The 24,471-nt window shown below is 35.0% G+C and overlaps 3 protein-coding genes across 3 annotated transcripts; 1 reads left to right on the top strand and 2 right to left on the bottom strand.

The window, feature by feature from the left end:
- The first annotated feature begins 126 nt into the window (after positions 1-126).
- Positions 127-7,319, top strand: LOC132168115 (protein DOWNY MILDEW RESISTANCE 6). The gene is made up of 4 exons (XM_059579200.1): positions 127-422; positions 530-777; positions 6,052-6,376; positions 6,513-7,319. Exons 1-4 carry the CDS (start codon positions 225-227, stop codon positions 6,768-6,770), a joined length of 1,029 nt encoding a protein of 342 aa, XP_059435183.1. The 5' UTR covers positions 127-224; the 3' UTR covers positions 6,771-7,319.
- Positions 7,320-7,788: 469 nt separating this feature from the next.
- LOC132190131 (caffeic acid 3-O-methyltransferase 1-like) lies at positions 7,789-15,810 on the bottom strand. The gene is made up of 4 exons (XM_059605028.1): positions 15,303-15,810; positions 14,447-14,757; positions 8,822-8,886; positions 7,789-8,190 (listed from the first exon to the last, which is right to left on the bottom strand). Exons 1-4 carry the CDS (start codon positions 15,722-15,724, stop codon positions 7,888-7,890), a joined length of 1,101 nt encoding a protein of 366 aa, XP_059461011.1. The 5' UTR covers positions 15,725-15,810; the 3' UTR covers positions 7,789-7,887.
- Positions 15,811-20,295: 4,485 nt separating this feature from the next.
- On the bottom strand, positions 20,296-24,044 carry LOC132190319 (caffeic acid 3-O-methyltransferase). Its single transcript, XM_059605275.1, is given in 5 exon segments — positions 20,296-20,589; positions 20,592-20,826; positions 21,008-21,072; positions 21,271-21,581; positions 23,546-24,044. Coding segments are annotated over 5 exon segments (1,137 nt in total). The 5' UTR covers positions 23,965-24,044; the 3' UTR covers positions 20,296-20,482.
- Positions 24,045-24,471: the final 427 nt, after the last annotated feature.

Genomic DNA, 24,471 nt, shown 5'->3' on the forward strand with positions numbered 1-24,471 from the left:
TCGTGAATTTTTTAAACCACACGTTTTTGAATTAAACCGAACCAAAGCTTACGGCAAAACCAGAGTACGGAACAGGGATCTGCCCTTAGGCCTTAAGTGTGAAATATATATAAATAGGCATGTATGTAAGTGATTCTCATTTTACTGAGGTCCAACAAGAGTATAGTGGTGAGAGCATATTTGTGTGATCCTAATTTTTCTTTTGCTTTCGTGTATTTCTATACATGGACACAAAGGTGCTATCCACCGGAGTTCGCTACTCAAACCTGCCGGAAAGCTATGTCCGGCCAGAATCAGAGCGACCCCGGCTATCGGAAGTATCTAGCTGCGAGGATGTTCCAATCGTCGACTTGGGTTGTGAGGATAGAGCCCAAATTGTCAAACAAATTGGCGATGCCTGCAAGTCGTATGGATTTTTCCAGGTACAGAACCGTACAAATAGTTCATTACTCTGTTTATACAATTCGTTTTATAAATTTATGTACATGGTGTTATGTGTTTGTTTGTTTGATTGTGTGAATATATGTAGGTGATCAATCATGGCGTGTCTGCGGAGTTGGTGGAGAAAATGTTAGAGGTGGCAAATGACTTCTTTAGTCTGCCGGTGGAGGAGAAGCTCAAGTTGTACTCCGATGACCCCTCAAAGACAATCAGACTTTCCACCAGTTTTAATGTGAAGAAGGAGAAGGTTCACAATTGGAGAGACTACCTTCGACTCCATTGTCATCCTTTGGACAAGTATGTGCCTGAGTGGCCTACCACTCCTCCTTCCTTCAAGTAAGCTCTCTCTCTCTCTCTCTCTCTCTCTCTCTCTGAAAAAGTCTTTGGAGGCTGGTGATGACACATCTTCCACGTTTACTGCTATTTTTTTATTTTTTTTTAATTAAAAAAAAATGACAACATTATGCAACTAGCAGCACTAGCTCTTCAAACAAATTTTGAGATTTTTTTTTTTTTTTTTTTGCATGGTGGCCACAAATATACTTTGAATGGAATAATACTGACTAGGGAGTCAGCGACCGAAATCCTAGTAAATGACGGGTTTAAGGTAGCAATTTTTTGGTTCAATAAATTTAAACCTCATGCATGAAAAGCATAACGAATCTCGAAAAGAAGGCTCGATGAAATAGACATGTATGTAAAACTCTTGATCCAACCCTAACGATTAAATATATCATCTCAAGAGATCTATATGATATCTATTTAAAATGATTCATCGTACAAGAATCAATGTAATATAAAAACTGCATGTGCTTGACTAACCGTTACATATATTATATGACTTGTTAGAACATCAAGTAAGTTTTGATATATATACTCGTAGAATATAACATGCAAGTTTTAATTTTACTTAGATGGCTCTAAAAGGACATTGTCTATAGTAATATTACAAACATAGAGGGGGAACAAGTGTCATAGTTAAGGTTAATTGGGTGCATGCTTTAGTTACTGATGCATGATGCGTTCTCTCTTTTTTGTTTTTGTTTTTTTTCTTGTTCTTTTTAAATTTTAATGAATGAGGGACCCAATAAATTCCCAAGCGGATGAGACTCTTTCCTATTAATCTCAACCAACCGATTTTTAACTACTATATTTTTTGTAAGCTTGGAATTAGGTTATGACTCGACTGATCTTGCATTGCAAACCCATATAGTTTTTTTTTTTTTGGTTAACTGATATTTTTTAGCAAATAAGATGCTAGTATTACAAAATTTAGGTTCCATCTCAGGTTGTCCCCTTACCATATTTGCTTAAAAAAAGAAAAGAAAAAGGTATTGTTTCCTAATTTGATTGTTGATTGACAAAGTCTAGGGCACACTCTTTTGTCAGTTCCCCCCATGTGCCTGACTGCCTGTATGCGAGTCCCAAAATTCAGTTTCTGAAGGATCTGAGACATTTATTGGCATGGTTGGCATATAGCCCTGCAAGGTACACACATGCTCACATGTTCACATGCTCACATGCACATGAGGACATTAAAAACAAAAATAAAAAGTACTAAAATCCCTGCCTTTGTTTATCGTCATGTCCGGATTTTCGCCATTTACAAGACACACGCATATGCCTTAATATATAAAAGCAATTTTTTTTTTTTTTTTTTTTTTTTTTCGTTTTAGAAATGCATGGTTGTTTATTGAAGTGATCATACAACGATATAAAAGATAAATGCTTATAATTTAATTACATTAAAAAAAAAAAGAAAAAAAAGATTGTGGAGTGCTTTGCACAATAACCCATTTAAAATTATATTTGTTTTTGTAAAAGTCCAAGAAGCTTTCTTTTAAATACACTAAAATCAATCACGTATCATAGTCTTGTAATATTAAATGCATCGTCATAATTTATCGATTCTTAATTCAAAAGGCTGATCTAATTTGCTTAGCTCAGCGGCTGCCCTGTCAAACTAGTGGATTCCACATAATTAGACAAAAAGATTGCTCCCAAACTAATCAAATTCCTGTTCGATTAAGAGCATGATGTGAAGGATTCCATTTGTTTTGGGATTTCCAATGGAATTTCATGTGGATTCATAATCGTTGGACCAAATTTTAGATAGATGTCATCCTACTATCGATCTTGCATAACAAATATATTATCTAACATAGATTTAAATCCACTGAGGGAGTAAAAGCTCGGTGACAAAATGGAGCTTGAATAGACATTATGGATTAAGAGTTTAAATTTCCCACTTCAAACATAATTTCTTTGGATTGACTCTTAAGATTTGGACTCCACATGAACCAGTAGGTGGATTCAGATTGATTGTAATTATGAGAGACCTTCTATAGAATTCATCCATCTAAACCATATGTTTTAGTAATTTACAATTTGTTCCGATACACAAGCTATTTCGAATGAATTTTTTATTACTTTTGAGAAATGTATCACTAAGTTATCAATTCATGAAATTTTGATATATCATTTAGGAATATTTTTTTTTTTTTTTTTTTTTTAAAATTGAGAAGTGTAGTATTTCTCGTAACTATTTGCCTGATCGATCTTATAATTGTCTACCCCAATATAGTTAATTAGGATTAAGATTTCAATCCATCAATACCATTTTATGGGCACTCCCAAATTTCGACTAATTTTGGTCTTTGGTTTACTTTATCAATCAAGGCATAAACTGGGAAAAGTGGGAAACTGGTTCCTATTCAATTCAATGAATTGAAGAGTATCAAATTTCTTATATTTGAAGGACAGCTGAAAAGACAAAAACTAATAAACTTTCATTAATGATGGCATGAGACATGTGCAAGTTAATTAGGATTTGGATCCCTTGTAAACATCTTAGTTATTGCATAGATCTTCTTATTATTCAGTTAGTTATATTAAATTAATATTTTTATTTTTTGACCTTTTGAATAGATAAAAATACTTCTTTAATATTATCTAATTTAAATAAAATAGAGAAAATCTCAATTCCTTCTCTATCTATGGACCATCCATTTAAAATAAATGGTCCAGATCGTGAGAAAAAAGTCAAATGAAAAAAGTCGCTGAAATGATGGTCCACATATTATGTACACACCAGATCTCGGTCCAGGCAATTTAATATGCGCCGGAGACTTTGTCGACTGGTAGAACAGTTATGACGCCGACAAAAGCTGACATCATGACAACTTGAGAATCCGGTACAGGACTGAAATTTTTGGCTGTCATTGCTGACGTCATGGTAAGTAACCGCGTTGTTGTAAGCAAAATCGAGTCACGCGGTGCATGATTGATTTGTGAGGTGCACAAGAGCGATTGATTGAATATTATTGTTCTTACGTGGTGCTGATTCAGCATCTTCTTCCAGATGGGTCTTGTCTAGGGTAGTTTGTCTAGGGTTACAGGCTACAGCCTAGTATGGGTAGATTTGTCTCGTTCTAACTGTTTTTTTTTTTTTTTTTTTTAAATATTGTTTTGTTTCTTTAGTAGTACTCTTCTTCATTAAATAACGTAATTTAGGTAGCGTATTTCAACATATCAATCAATATAATAATTTGATGTGCTTTAATTTTTGTCACGTCTCCTAGAGTTACGGTCCATTTTGGTCCTCTTTGCTATTGGAAGCAAAAAGTTTTTATTTTTTCCTCTAAATGCATTTTTTAAAGGAAAATTGAGCATATTTGATAGTTTAAAAAGTAGTCGTTATAAAACACGTGTTTCCGCCGAAAACGCGAGAATTGAGCATTTTATAAGGCGTTTTTTGTGCGTCAAAAAAGCGTTTTGAAAAAGCAAGGGGGTTGCTTTTTTCTTTTTGTCCAAATTTTTTAATATGTTAAAATCGCTTTTTGACAAGGTTGTACCAAGAGGATCCTTTAAAAGTTGACAATATATAGTTTATTTTCTCATAATTTTTTTTTTTTACGAAGAATAATCAAGAAAAAAGACAAACATAAACTGGGATGACCCCTCTTTTGAAATCATCATCATTATTATTATTGTTGTTATTATTATTATTATTATTCGGATTACTCTTTCCCATCATAAGTGAGTTGAATAATATTTATATCTTTATTTTTTGAAAATTCATGTTGAAAAATATTAGTCTAACCGTCCATTCATATAATTCAATATTTTTATCCGTAGTGGCTGGCCGAGCTACATTGTAGCTTAGGCGGGCTGGGCCATAGCTATTAAAATCATTTAAATTAGCTTTATATCAAGGACAAATTTTATATATAAATATATATATAGGTGGACCCCTGAACATTTATCTATTGCTCAATGGTCCTATCATCTTAAATCTCACGCAAATCCCATCTTTTATTTGGGCTTCCCATATGTTTAATGTGTTTTGTGAGAAATTTTTGGTTTATGATTCTAGAAAGTCTTCTCATGTGATATACTTTATATTCTTTTTAGCTGGTTGGTAGGTTTATATCTTCTCAAGTTTTCTTGTAGTTTTGATATACTTGTAGCCTTTGAATTGCTCATTAATTAGTTATTATGTGCTTAGAGATTAGGATATAACTATGCAAAAAAACAAAAACAAAAAACAAACAAAATAGACAGTATAGAAGAAAAGCTAAAAGTTCATACAAAATGTATATAGATCTCCATCAATTTGTTTTCCATATAGTAATTGTGAGACAACTTATATGAAATTTTCCTGTCGAAATAAGTTTTGGACTGTGACACTTAATTAATCACCTATTCGAGTAAGTGGGTCTCATATAAAAAATAAATTGTTAAAAATCCCCATCCATTGTTTCAATTCATAGAAAACGATGTGGAACATATCTACCAAGGAAAAATTAATTTAAAAAGATAATTTAAAAAATGGTCTTTCTCAATCTCTCTCTTTATTTTTGTTTGACAGCAGCATAAAGTTGCGTGCCTTTCTCTATCTCTTGGATAGACAAATTGGTAAGGCATCATGTCTTACGAGTTATGAAAGATCACTCTTCGGAAATTTCTGAGAAATTTCCGAAATATGAGAATGTCATAAGTTTCACACTTTTGTCATTTATTGCTTCTTCTACTCCCCCAATCTCATATGTGTGGATCCCACACATGTCGGAGATGGTGAAATGACAATTATCTGTACGTGAATAATTCTATTTGTGATACTCATGAATGAGGTAGCTTTTAAAATCATTATTTGATCAAAATTTAATAATAATCAATTACAAGGTCAATAATAATTTTCGAAGCCACATAATTTTTTAAAGTGAGACAAGAATGATTTATAGCATTACTTGAAGTGTATATATTGACCCCGCTTTAAATTTGTGGGATTAAGATTATTTTCATCTCAAGTGAAATAAAGAGAATTTGTGGCCTGTTGAAACTTTGGGCTTAGTTAGTCCAGCTTGCAGGTCCAGTACTTATGATTAGAAGAACCCACAATGCTTATTCAATGATAACATACTTGATTCGATCAAAATCATTCTTGTTGTCCATCGGGTATTATAGCTTTTACAACAAATCTTTTACAAATTGGCGCGACAGTTTATGTGACACTTGCTATGTCAGTTATTAAACAATTAAATTTTTAGTACCGAAACATTTTCCTTTTGAAAATAAAAAAGCTAATGTGTGGTTCCCTTGTATTGACAGGGAAGTTGTGAGTAATTACTGCATGGAAGTTCGACAACTTGGGTTCACATTACTAGAGCTCATTGCAGAGAGCTTAGGGGTGGAAAGGGATTGCATAAAGAATATATTGGGAGACCAAGGACAGCATATGGCTGTGAACTATTACCCACCTTGTCCAGAACCAGAACTCACCTATGGATTGCCTGCACATACTGACCCAAATGCCCTCACAATTCTTCTTCAAGACCTTCAAGTTGCAGGCCTTCAGGTCCTCAAAGAGGGCAAGTGGCTTGCTGTTAATCCTCACCCAAATGCTTTTGTCATTAACCTGGGCGATCAGCTGCAGGTAAACTTAGTTTGATTGTACAAAATTTGGTTATCACAGTTTGTTTACATCTATAAACTGCTTATGTGACTTTACTTGAAACACGAGCTAATGAAAAATTTATGAGGGAATTTTACATGACAATGAGTGATTGCAGGCAGTGAGTAATGGGATGTATAAGAGTGTTTGGCACCGAGCTATAGTCAATTCTGACAAGCCAAGGATGTCAATAGCTTCATTCCTCTGCCCGTCCGATGACACATTAATCTGCGCCCCGAATTCACTGACAGATGATGGATCTGCAGCTGCATACAGGGGATTCACATATGCAGAGTATTACAAGAAGTTTTGGAGTAGGGACTTGGAAAAAGAACATTGTTTGGAACTTTTCAAGAAAAACTCCCTTAGTGCGTAGTTCTCAATCATTTTTTTTTTTTTTTTCCTATTATTATGGCATTGTTCTTGTCGCAAATGAAGTGCAAGCAGAGGGCCACTGCAATCTTTTCTTAAGAAAAGCTCAATGTTAGATGGCTGAAATGCTCCCACACTGCCATCAATTCATTTCTTAAATAAATTGATGGCAGTGTGGTGCATTTCAGTTTATTTAAGAAGTAAGTTGATGGCAGTGTTTGCGCATTTAAGCCATGCTGCCATTGAGCTTTTCTTAACAAAATGATGGCAGTGGCCCTCTGCAATTGATCATTTGCTACAAGAAAAGCTTTATAGTAGAATGGCTAAAATCCAGTTAAACAATGTCTGTTCTCCTTGATTTAGTAGGTAGAAGTTTCTAATTTGTTACCCATAAGTTGAACCTTTAATTATCTTTTGCTGGTTGTTTGATTCTCCCTTAGTCCATGCAGTAGAATGTGGTTGTACTATGTGAAGTTGGACTTTTCTTCGTTATTGTAATATATATGTCAGGTTCTTGGTGTATTTCAATATAAATAAACAATTACTTTCATAAGTTTATTTTTATGAAGTTGAATTGTTGTTACAAAATACTTGTATCCCACTAACTCCATTGTCTTGTGATTTATTTCTCCATTATTTTGAGAATTTTTTTTCCATTTTGTTGTGGTTTAATTCTTCATTTGAAACATCTAAAGATACGGCAATTGTAAGACAACTCTAATTCCAACCCAACTAATACCTCCATGCAATTGCTCAGACTCTTCTGCATGGATATAAATGCACACTAATCATCACTCTTTACCCTTTTCTCACCATCTATACTCGTGTTTCTGGGGGGAAATCCACCTTTCATGTTTTGAATCTAATATAAAACCATCTTCCATGTTTTGAATCTATATTTTCATTCTACCATGACTCTCTAGAGTTTCCGTACCCTTTTAAAGTTTTGACAAGTTCACTCTCCACTTGGCTGCATAATACTCGGTGAAAAAGGAAGAACATTTATTCTGTTTTCTCTCTACTTGAATCAATTATTCTGTTTTCTTTTTCTCTCTTTCCGTCTCTGAATAGAAACAGACACAGTCACAACCCCAATACCCAATTGCCAAGGACTCAATTACTCAAGGCTTTTTAATGAATTCCATGATGTAGGTATTGAAAGCACAACACATTACTTGGAACCCTTGAAATCCAGCCTCTTTAGCCAAGGCCTCAAACTCCTTCTGGGTCCTCTCTTTCCCACCAGGATTATGAGCCAACATGAGAATGTCAGCATGGATAACTATTTTAGAGGCGAGGCTAGTGTCTGGGGCTACAGGAAGAATGCATTCGGCAACAATCACCTTCCCATTTTCTGGAAGAGCATCGTAGCAGTTCTTCAACAATCTCAAGCAGTGCTCATCACTCCAATCATGACATATCCACTGTACATAGGAGCGCACACATGTCAAAAGCACAAATTAAGGTAAAATAGCTTTGACTAATATTTTCACTTAATGATTCATGTCCCATTTAAAGTGTTTTTCCACAATAAGATGTCTCCACTCACTCTAGGCAGAAGTTTACAGGGCTATCATCTAGCTTTGAAGAAGCATAATCTTGTAGTTACAAATTAAGCACAAACACTTGGGCTTGTTTGGTAATGTTTTTTAGGGATAACTTTTTAGCAAAATAGCAAAATTATTAATAAACAACTCAAAACACAAAACACTTGACAGTACCAAAAAAAGCAAAAATCACCCTTTAAAAAGTTTTTTCAAATGAACTCTCCCCTTAGCTTCCCTTTCTCTTCAAAGGGGAAATTTAACAATCCACCGAAATCATTCTACTGCTGCATTAAACCTAGTGTTCCTTGAAATCCTTATAAATAGAACACACCCTACAGTTAAAACAGAGGTGGTGTTGAGGGAAGATATTCTTGAATATTAGTGGTGCCTTCCATTTCACAACTACTCAACTATCAATAACATAATTGTAGTTTTATATAACTGGATCAACTAAAGAGCCAAGGGTTAGGTAAGAAAGTGAGAGGATTCAAGATAAGTTCGAACCCACCTTCATGAAAATGGCATCACCTTTTGGAACACAAACAAACATGTCTCCCCCAACATTGTCCACACCTGCAGCCAACAAACAGATGCATCCCATGAGATCACATTAACCCAAGAGAATAAGAAAGGACAACATTATTACATGGCCGACTGCGATATTATAAATTTATAATTGCTTTGTTTGTTAAAATTTCATTTTTCTGTCATTTGTTTTATGTTCTCAGAATAAAAGTATTAACAAACAACTCAAAACTATATAGCCAGTAAACTATAGATAATGGCATACCAGGATAAGATAGTGCATCCTCGATGACATGAGGCAAATCACATTAACCCAAGAGAATAAGAAAGGACAACAATATTACTGTTAGAGTATATTTGAATAAACCTAAAGTTAGAGATTTGATTATGATTGATGAAGATTAGATTAGCCTAATTTAGGGATTTGATTATGATTTGATCAAGATTGATTAAGATTATATTTATGTGTAAGCTCTATAAATAGAGCATTCTGTATTGTAAACAAATCATTCAATAAGAACCTAATATAGCTCTTAAAGCTTTATCTGTGGATGTATGTCATTGATCGAACCACGTTAAAATCTTTATCTCTATTTTATTTTCACAATTTATTTCTATTTCTATTTTATTATGAATTCTATCATGGTATCAGAGCGAATGGCTAACGCCAATATTTGATCTTGACATCTTATGATTCCATTCCTCACACACAAAAAAAAAAAAAAGAAAAGAAAAAATTGTTGTTGTTCCAATTCTTCTCAGAACAGATCTAGTTTTCCTTTTGTGTCTTTTCTTTGGTTTTCCAAACAACGGTGTGCGTGTTGGAGATCAAGTTTTCGTCCAACCCACACCACACGATTTTAGCCCACGTTGATAATCTGGGGAGAGCATGATGAGGATTCCCATTGCCATTGGAAGTCTTCAATGTCAAGACACCCGACGATTTCTACAAGCACTTGACATCCATTTTGGTAGATTTGATGGCTGCAGCAACCTCCATTGACCCCACATGTGGCCTATGCTCTATGATTTTTTTTGCTTTTTCGTTGATGTAAAAAAAAAAAAAAAAAAAAAATCAAAAGAGGCTTTGTTCTCTCAAAACGGCTCTCTCCGTGAGTGATCGTTGGTGGGCTCCACTATAGCACCTCCTCTCCTTTCATTCCGCAAGTTTCTTACTAGCCAGATCTCCACTGGCCCACTGCCAGCTAGCCTTGCACCGTGACGACCACGCTTCCACAACCTCCGCCAGCGCCAGCCCACCGTCGTGAACGCACCAACAGTCGTCGAACCACCCCATCTTGCTGGCGCTGCCACCGAAGTTGCCGGAGCCGCGATCTGTTTCATCTCACGCCAGATCGTGTTTCAAGAGGTTTGTTTTGTGAAGAAGAAGTGTGTTTGGTTACGAGTTTTGGTTTACCCTTATTTAAGTGTGCATATTTTCCTGTTCTAGGCTTAGGAATATGATATCCTGATTTAGTTGTTATACCTGGTTCTGCTTGGTTATGGGATTAAGTTTAATGTAATTTATAACAGGATTTTCATGAAAAAAAGGGTGAAACCGAGAAAAAAAAAATCGAAAGAGGCCTAGCTGCCCATCAAAAAAAAAAAAAAATTCAAAAGAGGCCGAATTGCCCATCCATTGGCCCATAGTTGGCCTATTTTTGCTCGGCTCTGTGGTGTTGTTTAAAACTCATGCCATTTCAGTCCATAGTTAGCTCTCACTTCAGCTTAAAATTGGTTTTCCTTTTATTTGGCTATGTGGTATTGTTTAAAACTCAAGCCCACTTTAGCCCACAGTTGGCTCTCATTTTAGCCCAAAGTTGGCTCTATTTTTTTTAGCCCATAAATGGCCCTCTTTTGTATTGTTTTGCTATCTCACAAAAAAAAAAAAAAAAAAAGAAGTCAAACTCAAGGTTTCAAGATTTTTCACTTTGAGTTTGAGGGAGAATGTTAGAGTATATTTGAATGACCCTAAAGTTAGGGATTTGATTATGATTGATGACGATTAGATTAACCTAATTTTGGGATTTGGTCAAGATTGATTAAGATTATATTTAGGTGTAAGCTCTATAAATAGAGCATTCTGTATTGTAAACAAATCATTCAATAAGAGCCTAATGTAGCCCATAGGGCTTTATCTGTGGATGTAGGTCGTTGACCTAACCACGTTAAAATCTTTATCTCTCATTTATTTTCTTTTCACAATTTATTTCAATTTCTATTTTATTATGAATTCTATTAAGGTATCAGAGCGAATGGCTAACGCCAATATTTGATCCTGACATCCTATGATTCCATTCCTCACACAAAAAAAGAAAAAAAGAAAAAATTGTTGTTGTTCCAATTCTTCTCAGAACAGATCTAGTTTTCCTTTTCTGTGTCTTTTCTTTGGTTTTCCAAACAATGGTATGCGTGTTGGAGATCAAGTTTTCATCCAACCCACACCACACGATTTTAGCCCACGTTGATAATCTGGGGAGAGCATGATGAGGATGCCCATTGCCATTGGAACTCTTCAATGTCAAGACACCCGACGATTTCTACAAGCACTTGACATCCATTTTGGTAGATTTGATGGCTGCAGCAACGTCCATTGACCCCACATGTGGCCTATGCTCTATGATTTTTTCTGCTTTTTGGCTGATGTAAAAAAAAAAAAAAAAAAATTGAAAAGAGGCTTTGTTCTCTCAGAACGGCTCTCTCCGCGCGTGATTGTTGGTGGGCTCCACTATAGCACCTCCTTTCCTTTCATTCTGCAAGTTTCTTACCAGCCAGATCTCCACCGGCCCACTGCCAGCTAGCCTTGCACCGTGACGACCACGCTTCCACAACCTTCGCCAGCGCTAGCCCACCGTCTTGAACGCACCAACAGTCGTCGAACCACCCCATCTTGTTGGCGCTGCCACCGAAGTTGCCGGAGCCTCGATCCGTTTCATCTCACGCCAGATCATGTTTTAGGAGGTTTGTTTTGTGAAGAAGAAGTGTGTTTGGTTACGAGTTTGGGTTTACCCTTATTTGAGTGTGCATATGAATTCCTGTTCTAGGCTTAGGAATATGATATCCTGGTTTAGTTGTTATACCTGGTTCTGCTTGGTTATGGGATTAAGTTTAATGTAATTTATAATAGGATTTTCATGAAAAAAAAGGGTGAAACCGAGAAAAAAAAAAAAATTGAAAGAGGCCAAGTTGCCCATCAAAATTCAAAAGAGGCCAAGCTGCCCATCCAAAAAAAAAAAAAAAAAAAAAATTCAAAAGAGGCCAAATTGCCCATCCATTGGCCTATAGTTGGCCTATTTTTGCTCGGCTCTGTGGTATTGTTTAAAACTCAGGCCATTTCAGTCCATACTTAGCTCTCACTTCAGCTCAAAGTTGGTTTTCCTTTTATTTGGCTATGTGGTATTGTTTAAAACCCAAGCCCACTTTAGCCCACAGTTGGCTCTCTCTTTTTTTGGCCCATAAATGGCCCTCTTTTGTATTGTTTTGCTATCTCAAAAAAAAAAAAAAAAATTGTCAAACTCAAGGTTTCAGGATTTTCCACCTTGAGTTTGAGGGAGGATGTTAGAGTATATTTGAATGACTCTAAAGTTAGGGATTTGATTATGATTGATGAAGATTAGATTAGCTTAATTTAGGGATTTGATCAAGATTGATTAAGATTATATTTATGTGTAAGCTCTATAAATAGAGCATTCTGTATTGTAAACAAATCATTCAATAAGAGCCTAATGTAGCCCTTAGGGCTTTGTCTGTGGATGTAGGTCGTTGACCGAACCACGTTAAATTTTTTATCTCTCATTTATTTTATTTTCACAATTTATTTCTATTTCTATTTTATTATGAATTCTATTATGGTATCAGAACGAATGGCTAACGCCAATATTTGATCCTAACATCCTATGATTCCATTCCTCACACAAAAAAAAAAAAAAAAAATTGTTGTTGTTCCAATTCTTCTCAGAACATATCTAGTTTTCCTTTTCTGTGTCTTTTCTTTGGTTTTCCAAACAATGGTGTGCGTGTTGGAGATCAAGTTTTCATCCAACCCACACCACACGATTTCAGCCCACATTGATAATCTGGGGAGAGCATGATGAGGATTCTCATTGCCATTGGAAGTCTTCAATGTCAAGACACCCGACGATTTCTACAAGCACTTGACATCCATTTTGGTAGATTTGATGGCTGCAGCAACCTCCATTGACCCCACATGTGGCCTACGCTCTACGATTTTTTCTATTTTTTGTTTGATGTAAAAAAAAATATATATATCAAAAGAGGCTTTGTTCTCTCAGAACGGCTCTCACCGTGCGTGATCGTTGGTGGGCTCCACTATAGCACCTCCTCTCCTTTCATTCCGCAAGTTTCTTAACAGCCAGATCTCCACCGGCCCACTGCCAGCTAGCCTTGCACCATGATGACCACGCTTCCACAACCTCTGCCAACGCCAGCCCACCGTCTTGAACGCACCAACAGTCGTCGAGCCACCCCATCTTGCTGGCGCTGCCACCGAAGTTGCCGGAGCCGCGATCCGTTTCATCTCACGCCAGATCGTGTTTTAGGAGGTTTGTTTTGTGAAGAAGAAGTGTGTTTGGTTACGGGTTTTGGTTTACCCTTATTTGAGTGTGCATATATTCCTGTTCTAGGCTTTGGAATATGATATCCTGGTTTAGTTGTTATACCTAGTTCTGCTTGGTTATGGGATTGAGTTTAATGTAATTTATAACAGGATTTTCATGAAAAAAAGGGTGAAACCGAGGAAAAAAAAAATCAAAAGAGGCCAAGTTGCCCATCAAAATTCAAAAGAGGCCAAGCTGCCCCAAAAAAAAAAAAAAAATTCAAAAGAGGCCAAATTACCCATCCATTGGCCCATAGTTGGCCTATTTTTGCTCGACTCTGTGATGTTGTTTAAAACCCAGGCCATTTCAGTCCATAGTTAGCTCTCACTTCAGCTCAAAGTTGGTTTTCCTTTTATTTGGTTACGTTGTATTGTTTAAAACCCAAGCCCACTTTAGACCAGAGTTGGCTCTCATTTTAGCCCAAAGTTGGCTCTTTCTTTTTTTGGCCCATAAATGGCCCTCTTTGTATTGTTTTGCTATCTCAAAAAAAAAGAAAAAAAAAAGTCAAACTCAAGGTTTTAGGATTTTTCACCTTGAGTTTGAGGGAGGATATTAGAGTATATTTGAATGACCCTAAAGTTAGGGATTTGATTATGATTGATGAAAATTAGATTAGCCTAATTTAGGGATTTAATCAAGATTGATTAAGATTATATTTATGTGTAAGCTCTATAAATAGAGCATTCTGTATTGTAAACAAATCATTCAATAAGAGCCTAATGTAGCCCTTAGGGCTTTACCTGTGGAGGTAGGTCGTTGACCGAGCCACGTTAAAATCTTTATCTCTCATTTATTTTATTTTCACAATTTATTTCTATTTCTATTTTATTATGAATTCTATCAATTACATGGCCGACTGCGATATTATAAATTTATAGTGGCTTTGTTTGTTAAAATTTCATTTTCCTGTCATTTGTTTTATATTCTCAAAACGAAAGTATTAACAAATAACTCAAAACTATATAGCCAATAAACTATAGATAATGGCATACCAGGAGAAGATAGTGCATCCTCGATGACATGAGGCAAATCAAAATTGATGCCCCTTAGAGAGGGGTATTTGGAGACAATCGTACTAAGAACAGCTCCAGTCCCACCACCAACATCGACCACGGATGTGAGGCCCTCGAAGCCTTTGTAGGTCTCTAGGATTTTCTTCATGGTAATGGTAGAGTGATCAGACATTCCCTTGTTGAAGACCTTGTTGAATCTAAGATCTTTCCCATGATATTCAAATGCGGCCATCCCATGTGCCTTGTTAAATGGAATGCCACCTTCTAGAACTGCATCTTTCAAGCAGTACCTACAGAAAACAAAGCTAGCGTGAAATTGTTGACTTTTTGCAAACCTTTTCATGAATTTTGATTAGTTCTTTTACCATGTATAAGTATAATGACTTGCCTCGATCGGGCACTGTAGACCAGGATCAACCAAGGCAATACAATACTGCTTGATCAATAATTATTTTTGCTTGCAAAATGTAAATATTAGCATTAAACCAAAAAAATGTCTCATCCATTCTTCATTTTTTCTACTTCCAACTGGATCATGCATATATGGCATGCCAAAGTGTTGGTCTATAATAATGAGAGGCATAAAGAAGGTCTTGATCTTTGTTGGATGCTCTTGCCCATATGACAAAAATCTATTGTTAATAATGGACTTAAGCCAAATTATGCTTTAAGAATTTAGTTAAATGATGATGATGATGATTATCCATTAGCAGAACTAATACCAACTACCTTTTTTTTTTCTTTTTTTTCTTTTTTTTCTTTTTTCTTTCGAAATTGAATTAAACCAAAAAGGAAAAAATGGAAAAGGAAAGAAGAAGAAGAAATGGTAAATTACCAGCACTCCATGAAGACCTTATCCTGATTCATGAGATTGAGAGCAGCAATAGACGCACCATCTTCATTCTTGGTCAAGAATTTACACACAGGGCCTAGACCATACAGCCTCTCAACCCTGCCATCAGGGAGTGTGCGCAGAGAAGAAGTGAGAACAGAGTAGCCGGCCAGGAGCCGCAATATACGGTCCAGCATTACTGGTGCATCTGGGTTCGTGGTTGGGAGCTGGGAAGCCACCTCTGACGGCGACAGATATGCGCCAGGTCCAGCCTTAGCTATGATTTCCAAGAGACCAAGCTCTATGGCCGACTTGAGGATCATGGGAAGGACTGAGGCGCTGGCCAGTTGCATGGCGAAGAGGTTTGCTTCTTCGTCCGAATCAACTTGTGTTGGAGTCATCCGGGTTTCACCAGATGAGCCCATTTTCTGGTTAATTTGCTTGTGTTGGTTTTGTGATTTTTGAGGTTTGAAAGGTTGAAGAAGGTAGTGCACTTGGACAGGGGCTGCAAAGTGGCAATATATATTTGGTTCAGCTCACCTACCAGGCCATGGCCAATGGCCACCACCTTGTATGACGACGGTACACAAGTGTCAACTACTCCTCTGTTTCTTTGTGGGTTGCTAGAAATTAAAAACTAGAAAAATTTGTGAAAATGCTACACAAATGGACCGTGGTAGCCTCCAGGGGGTCTCTATGCCTAATTCTACAACAACCTCCTCAATGATCTCCTCTATTAAGTATACCTATTGCACAGTTGGTAGTTCATGGGTAAAGTAAAAATGAGTTGTGGTTTAAGAAGGAGAAATGTAATTTCTCCTTATACTTACAAAACCTTTGCAATTGACATACCAATACTGCACCTCTCTCCCAATGTTGTTGTGTTTTGGATTTGTGTTTTTGTTGATTGTTGTTTGTTTTGCTTTTATGTTGTTGATGTGTTTTGTGGGTTATGGTCTCTCTATTTCTTTGTGGCTTTATCTTAATGTGAAGACTTTTGTAATTGGAGTTCATTTCTCCTCTTCCACTACTCTTCACCGGAAAACAATAGTTCCATGATTCTTATTAGTTGTTGTTGCAGTTTTCAAGTGGGCCAAATTTTTGGCTTGCTTCATTAATTGCATATTGATGATATTGTGCGATCCATTTACAAAAGTATTCACATTAAGATAAAGCCACAAAGAAATAGAGAGACCATAACCCACAAAACACATCAACAACATAAAAGCAAAACAAACAACAATCAACAAAAACACAAATCCAAAACACAACTACATTGGGAGAGAGGTGCAATGGTGGTGTGTCAATTGAAAATGTTTTATAAATATAAGGGGAAACTACCTTTTCCCCTCTTAAACTACAACACATTTTCACTTTATCCTCATGAACTACTAACTGTGTAATAAGTATGTTTGATAGAGGAGATCATTGAGGACGTTGTTGAAGAATCAAGCATAGAGGTCCCCCTGGAGGCATGCTTTGCTCAGTTCAGAGAGGATTTGGACTTGGACAAGTTGCTTGAGCAAGTAGATGCGATTTTAGGAGACTGCTCCTCTGGTGAGCAATGAGAAGGAGGAGACAACAGTACCTGATCCCCCCAAGAATGAACTTAAGCCTCTACCGGACACTTTCAAGTATAAGTTCCTAGGTCCAGCAGATTTTTTGCCTTTTGATTATAGCTTCGAATTTGGTTGATGCTCAAGAAGAGAAATTGTTAGAGGTTTTAAGAGAGCACAAGGAAGCTATAGGCTAGGCTATTGAGGATATCAAGGGGATTAGCCCCTCGGTGGTGATGCACAAGATATATTTGGAGGAGGATGCCAAGCCATCAAGGGAGCAACAGAGAAGGCTAAACTCAGCTATGCAAGAGGTTGTGAGGACTAAAGTGTTAAAGTTGTTGGATGCAGACTGTCTGAATTAACGCCTTTAACTGATGGAATTGGGGTTTTGGGCACAAAATGGTAGTTCATGGGGTCGAGTGTCATAGCTGGTAGTTTATGAGAGGAAAGTGCCAAGCCGTTGTAGTTCATAAGGGTAAAAAGTAATTTCTCCTAAGTCTAGTCATGGACCAAGGTGCGCTTTTCTTTTCCAACCCATAGCTGTCGCCACTGTCTCCATCTAGCTAGCTTAGGTGAGATGTTATTTCATTTGAAATTTCATTCACACTCGATCAAAAACCCCTTACCTGTCCACATATGTTTTTCATTTTAATGCTCAACTGTTCGTAGCCATAATTGCCCAATAAATTTGCATTCACAATGGCAACTAACTGTGCTAGACCCTAATTTTTTAAGACTCTGCCTTGCCTAACATGGCATCTTCTATTATTGAGTACATCTTCGAGCATTAAGTTGATTTGTACTGAAATAATGAGTTTTAATCTTAACTGTCAATATTCAATAACAAAAGATGTCTTGTTGTTACTACCAGTGGTGATAGTTCAGTGGTTTCAAGAAAATTTTCATGAGGTTAAGTACTTATTAGGACGTAAGTTTGATCTATTGGTTTTGAGGAAGCGTCTGTGGCTCCGTTGTCTAGGCTCCTCTTGAGTAGTTCCCAGCGGACAGGTGCTACACTGTTACCATGGTTACACCCAAGTAAAATAACTACAGTTAATCACCCCCTCCTACCCTTTCTGCTTAATATATATATATATATATATATAAGATAATATAAAAAAAAAATTATTATCGTAATTCTAAATTGAACATACACAAATACATACTGAAAAAAAAAAGATTTAGAAATTTATTTTAAAAATAAATCAATCGTTCAATTTTATTGTTTATTTAAAAAACATAAACAAACTAAATGTTTTGTCTTCCATTGATATATCTTAAGTTTTATTGTTAACATACAATATATCAACCTTTTTTAACAGCCAATAAACAGTTGTTGTTTTTAAAGACAACAATTAAAAAAATTAAAACTCTTAATTTTATTTATATAGTTTCTTTACTTTATTTTGTATTATTAATTTATTTACTTTATTTTGTATATTTTTCTTTTTCAGTATATATTTGTGTATGTTCAATTTTAGAATTACGATAATTAATTTTTTTATTTTATGATTCGGTATTAACACTATTTTGCTTTTGTTATGTTTTTTTTTTCTTCAATTAGTACTCTTTTTGTATGATTTAGATAAAAATTGCAACTTCATAAGTAATACTCTGTTTCTATTCATTATTCTTCTTACATTTTTTTTTTTAATACATCATCGCTGAACTTTATTGTTTTTTTTTTAAATAAAGAAATTATATGTTTTGTCTCGCATGGATATATCTTAAGCTTTATTTTAAAAAGACAATATATCAACCTTTTTTAACGGCTGATATACTGTTGTTGTTTTTATATACAACAATAAAAAAAAATTAAAAAAATGTTAAAATTCTAAAATTTTATTTATATAGTTTCTTTACTTTGTATTGTAAAGTTAATTTATTAAAGGAATTGCATGTTCAATTTCTTCTTTTTTCTTTTAGTCGGTATGTGCTTCCTTTTTTTTTTTTTTCAATTAGTATTCTGTTTGTATGTTTTTTCTTTGATAAAATTTGCAACTTCATAAATAATAATTTGTTTCTATATATTTTTCATTCTTCTTCTGAAATTTTTTATTCTTTGTTTTTGTAACATTAATTTCTTAATTTTCCTAATTTCGTTTTCCAGGTATCATTTATAAATTTTAAAACATAAGTTTGGTAGGAATTATATAACATTACTCAAAACATGAATATACACCAATGCACACGACTATCATTTATAACATAAATTACAATAACTATTTACAATATGCATTATAATATTATGTAAATTGTCTCTTGAATTAATGTCTGTAACTATTGAATACAGGTGATTGCTTTTGCGTTCTTTGGAAATAATTTGCAATAGGTGTTGAGGTATTTTCATTATTTTTCTTAATTTTTTCATTAGTTTGTTTACTTTGTTTTATAGCATTAATTTCTTTATGTTGTGAGTATACGATTTTCTCGATACATTTTGTATGCATTATATTGCATTATGTTGATTATACTCTTTAGTTAAAATAATATTATATATTTTAGTTAAATTTGATGTACTAAATGATAGGATTTATAGATTTGTCATTTTTTTTTTTTCTCGCAATTAAGCAATAGGAAAATAGAAACAAAATGTAAAATACTATACTTTCACGACATTGAAGGCGGATGATTATGAATGCAAAAAAAATCTAGGCAAGTTAGGGATTGCAACAACGTTCAACTAACGGATTCAATTGGTCAAAGTTAACATTATGAAATGAGCTTGAGTGAGTCACTTTTGTTTTAGTCCACCCTTTGTACTTAGTGGGCAAAAACTACAAAGACAAAGGGCTACCACATTCTAGAAGAAAGAAAAAAAAGAAGAAGGTACTTTTCCATCTGTATCATGTGTTTACCCACCACATTCAATCTAATGGCTTCGATTCTTTCTCTACCATGTGTTTAGCTACCAAATCCATGGTAATTTGGAGGGGATATTTGGGCTTTCCCAAAAAAGAAAAGAAAAAAGGGTACCACATCTCATGGACGTGCCTAATCAGCCTTGGGGTAGTTTGGCCGAAGGGTTTTTTTCAGTATTTACTCGTTTTGAAATATCCCATAAACTTCAAAATCTCTCAATTTAGTCCCCTGAACTTTCAATTACTCTCAATTTGGACCCATCCGTCAATTTTCGCCGTTAAAAATACAAAAAAGACAAAAATATCCATGATTTTTGTTTTTTTTTTTTTAAATAAAAAAGCATTTTGAAAGTTGAAATTTTATACAAAATTCAGGAGTATAAATGCCATGTAACATTTAAAATTTGACGGAAGGGTCCAAATTGAGAGCAATTGAAAGTTCAGGGAACTAAATTGAGAAATTTTGAAGTTTAGGGAGTATTTCAAAACGGGTGAAAGTTCGGAGGTCTTAAGTAAAGTTTCCCCAAAATTTAATCAATTATGGTCTGTTCATGTTTCAAGGACTCGAGATCCATCTACATGAATCTAAGTTGAAAATTTTTATTTCATACAAGAAGTATTCAATCATCTCATCTGCACATTATTCTGTTTTCTTCTTCCCTCTCTTGCTGTCTCAGAACAGAAACTACATATTTCAGAAAGCCACTAATTGTGAAACAGACAGACAGACAGACACAGTCACAACCTCAAAACCCAAATGCAATCAGTATATATTTGTACCCAACCCCACAAGGACTCGATTACTCAAAGCTTTTTGATGAATTCCATGATGTAGGTATTGAAAGCACAACACTGTACTTGGAACCCTTGAAATCCAGCCCCTTTAGCCAAGCCCTCAAACTCCTTCTCTGTCCTCTCTTTCCCACCAGGATTGTGAGCCAACATGATAACGTCAATATGGATAACTCCCTTGGTGGCCAGGCTAGTGTCTGGGGCTACAGGAAGAATGCATTCAGCAACAATCACCTTCCCATTGTTTGGAAGAGCATCATAGCAGTTCTTCAAGAATTTCAGGCAGTGCTCATCACTCCAATCATGACAGATCCACTGTGCAGAGCAGCACACACATGTCAGAGACCACAAATCAAGGTAGAATATATAGCTTTCACTAACATTTTTTAAGCACAAACACTATCTCTCCACTTAGTTTTATATAATTGGATCAACTAAAGAGCCAATTAAAGGGTAGGTAAGAAAGTGAAAGGATTTCAGATAAGTTCGAACCCACCTTCATGAAAATGGCATCTCCTTTTGGAACACTAACAAACATGTCTCCCCCAACATGGTCTACACCTGCAGCCAACAACCAGATGTATCCCATGAGATCACATTAACCCAAGAGAAATAAGAAAGGACAACAATATTACATGGCTAACTGCGATATTATAATCGCTTTGTTTGTTAAAATTTCATTTTTCTGTCATTTGTTTTATGTTTTCAAAACAAAAGTATTAACAAACAACTCAAAACTATATAGCGATAATGCCATACCAGGATAAGATGGTGCATCCTCGATGACATGAGGCAAATCAAAATTGATGCCCCTTATAGAGGGGTATTTGGAGACAATCATACTAAGAACAGCTCCAGTCCCACCACCAACATCAACGACTGATGTGAGGCCCTCGAAGCCTTTGTAGGTCTCTAGGATTTTCTTCATGGTAATGGTAGAGTGATCAGACATTCCCTTGTTGAAGACCTTGTTGAATCTGAGATCTTTCCCATGATATTCAAAAGAGGTCATCCCATGAGCCTTGTTAAATGGAATGCCACCTTCTAGAACTGCATCTTTCAAGTAATACCTACAGAAAACAAAATTAGGTGAACATATGTTCATGCACATCTATATCATGCACTTAGACAACGAAGTTCCCTCTCTCTCTTAAATGATTGAATCCAATCAAGTTTTTCAAACTTACACAGGGAATATTGAAGTCTTAGTTAGGCATTGTCGTTGAATTGTTCACTATAATGAACTAAAGTATAGCAATGTTCCAAAAGTATTAAGAAATATGGAAATGTCAGAAACATCAAATGATAAGTCAGTGTGAAGAACCGGGTTCAAATTCTATTCGGTGTGGAAAAAAAAAATAATAATAATAATTGTAGTGTGAAATTGTGGACTTTTGCGAACCTTTTATGAATTTTGATTAATATTTTAACTAACACTCTCTTCATGGGGTGTGGGTTCAAACTCCTTCCCTCAATAAATGAGACCATTCATATGGAATATTTAATTAAAGAGTAAAGCTATAGACCAGATTTTTTATTTCACAATACTAATTTGGTAGTCTCAACCAACCATTCGATTTTTGTTTTTTTTGTTAACAAGAACCGATCCAAGGGTTGGTTAGGATTATCGCGTTAGCATTGTGAGATAGTTGTTTGATAAAAAAAATAGTTTCTAGCATTACTCTTAATTAAAATACGAGGTGAATTACATTGACAATATTCGAACTTAAAACTTTTGCTCCAATACTATGTTAACTCGGTACTTATTACAAAAATTCAACTAAATTTAGCTATTTAAAGGGTAAACTTCACTTAATGTTTCAGCACTTCTGTAATTATACTCTTAAAGTTTAAAAAGTTGCAATGTCAAGTTCTCTTGTTTTAAAAGTTTGTAATGTAACCCCTACCTTTTGTATTTAGGATTAATTCAAATGATTAATAAGTGAAATGTCCCTTCTATTCTTATGAAACTTATAAAAATACAAAATTATCTTAATTAAAAAAAAGAACATCCTCAAATAAAGGTTTATTGTTGGTATAGACAGTACAATTAATAAGTTGAAAGGGACCTATACCTATAATATTGAAGGTCTTGATCATTGTTGGATGCTCTTGCTCTGTTGCTCATATGATGGAAAGCTATTGTTAATGGATCCTTGTTAATATATTTTAGGGATAACTTAACTTGTTTTCTTGATGTTTTATCACTTTTAGAATTACATCTCTAAATTTTAAAAATTCTCAATGTCAAGTATTCAAGTTTAAAACTTTACAATATCACCTTTATGGTTGGGGTTAGAGGTTAAATCATACGGTAAAAAGGTAATATGACCCTTATACTCCTGTAATTGTTTTAAAATTAAAAAATTATATATATATATAAATTATGTCGAATAATGCTATTTAGTACACTCTAATAGTACTGCAAATTAAAATCTATCTTTGAACTGAGAAAGACTTATAAAAATAAAATTAATAATTGACATTCATTAGCACATCATTATACTTGTATGGGATAAGTACTAGAGTCTACTAATTATAATTTCGCCATTTAGTACACTCTAGTAGTACTGCAAATTAAAATCTATCTTTGAACTAAGAAAGACTTATAAAAATAAAAATTAATAAATGATATTCATTACCACATCATTATAATTGTACCGGCATAAGTACTAGAGTCTACTAATTATAATTTCTCTATGTTTTCATGAGTTAAATTAATGTACTAGAGTCTACTAATTATAATTTCTCTATGTTTTTATGAGTTAAATTAATATCTATTAATCAGGAATTAGGATGATCTGAATAATATCTAGTTAGTTATACTGAGGCATTTTTGTCAACTCAAAAAATAAAAAGATAAAAATACTCTTTCAATATATAAATACCCTTCAATATATCTAACAGTATATTATCTCGTTCAAATGAGAGGATCTGATTAACCAATATTTACAATTTTTTTTATTTTTTTTCCGAAATTGAATTAAACCAAAAGGAAGAGATGGAAAAGGAAAAAGAAGAAATGGTAAATTACCAGCTCTCCATGAGGACCTTATCCTGATTCATGAGATTGAGAGCAGCAATAGACACACCATCCTCATTCTTGGTCAAGAACTTACACACAGGGCCTAGACCATACAGCCTCTCAACCCTGCCATCAGGGAGTGTGCGCAGAGAGTAAGTGAGAACAGAGTAGCTGGCCAGGAGCCGCAATATACGGTCCAGCATAACTGGTGCATCTGGGTTCGTGGTTGGGAGCTGGGAAGCCACCTCTGATGGCGACAGGTATGCGCCAGGTCCAGCCTTAGCCATGATTTCCAAGAGATCAAGCTCTATGGCCGATTTGAGGATCATGGGAAGGACTGAGGCGCTGGCCAGTTGCATCGCGAAGAGGTTTGCTTCTTCGTCCGAAACTTGAGTCGGAGTCATCTGGGTTTCACCGGCTGAGCCCATTTTCTGGTTAATTTGCTTGTGCTGATTTTTCTGATTTTTGAGGTGTGAAAAGGTTGAAGAAGGTAGTGCGCTGGGACAGGGGCAGCGAAGTGGAAATATATATTGTTTCAGCTCACCCACCTGGGCACCCACCTAGTATGATTATGGTGGACAAGTGTCAACCACTTTTTTGAGTGGTTAGATAATTAATTCAACATTTATTTATTTTTATTATAAATTTTAAAATGCAAAGTGAAATCTTTAGGAAAATTCATTATAGCTGAACTTGTGTTTGGTAGACAATCCTATTTTGTTACTTTGACAAAGTTTTGTTTAAATGGTGTTGAAGCAGCATCCTTAATTACCAAAAGAAGTTAAAAAAACAAAATTGGGTCTTTGGAAGTTAAGGTAGGAAATGGATCGTTTAATATTTTTCCTCACATATCCGCAAATACTCCCTTTTTGTAAGTGAGACTCAAGTTTCAACACGTAGGATATTTGGATAAAATTGAAGAATCTTCTAACAAA

Source organism: Corylus avellana, chromosome ca1 (genome assembly GCF_901000735.1).
Source record: "Corylus avellana chromosome ca1, CavTom2PMs-1.0".
Lineage (NCBI taxonomy): Eukaryota > Viridiplantae > Streptophyta > Magnoliopsida > Fagales > Betulaceae > Corylus > Corylus avellana.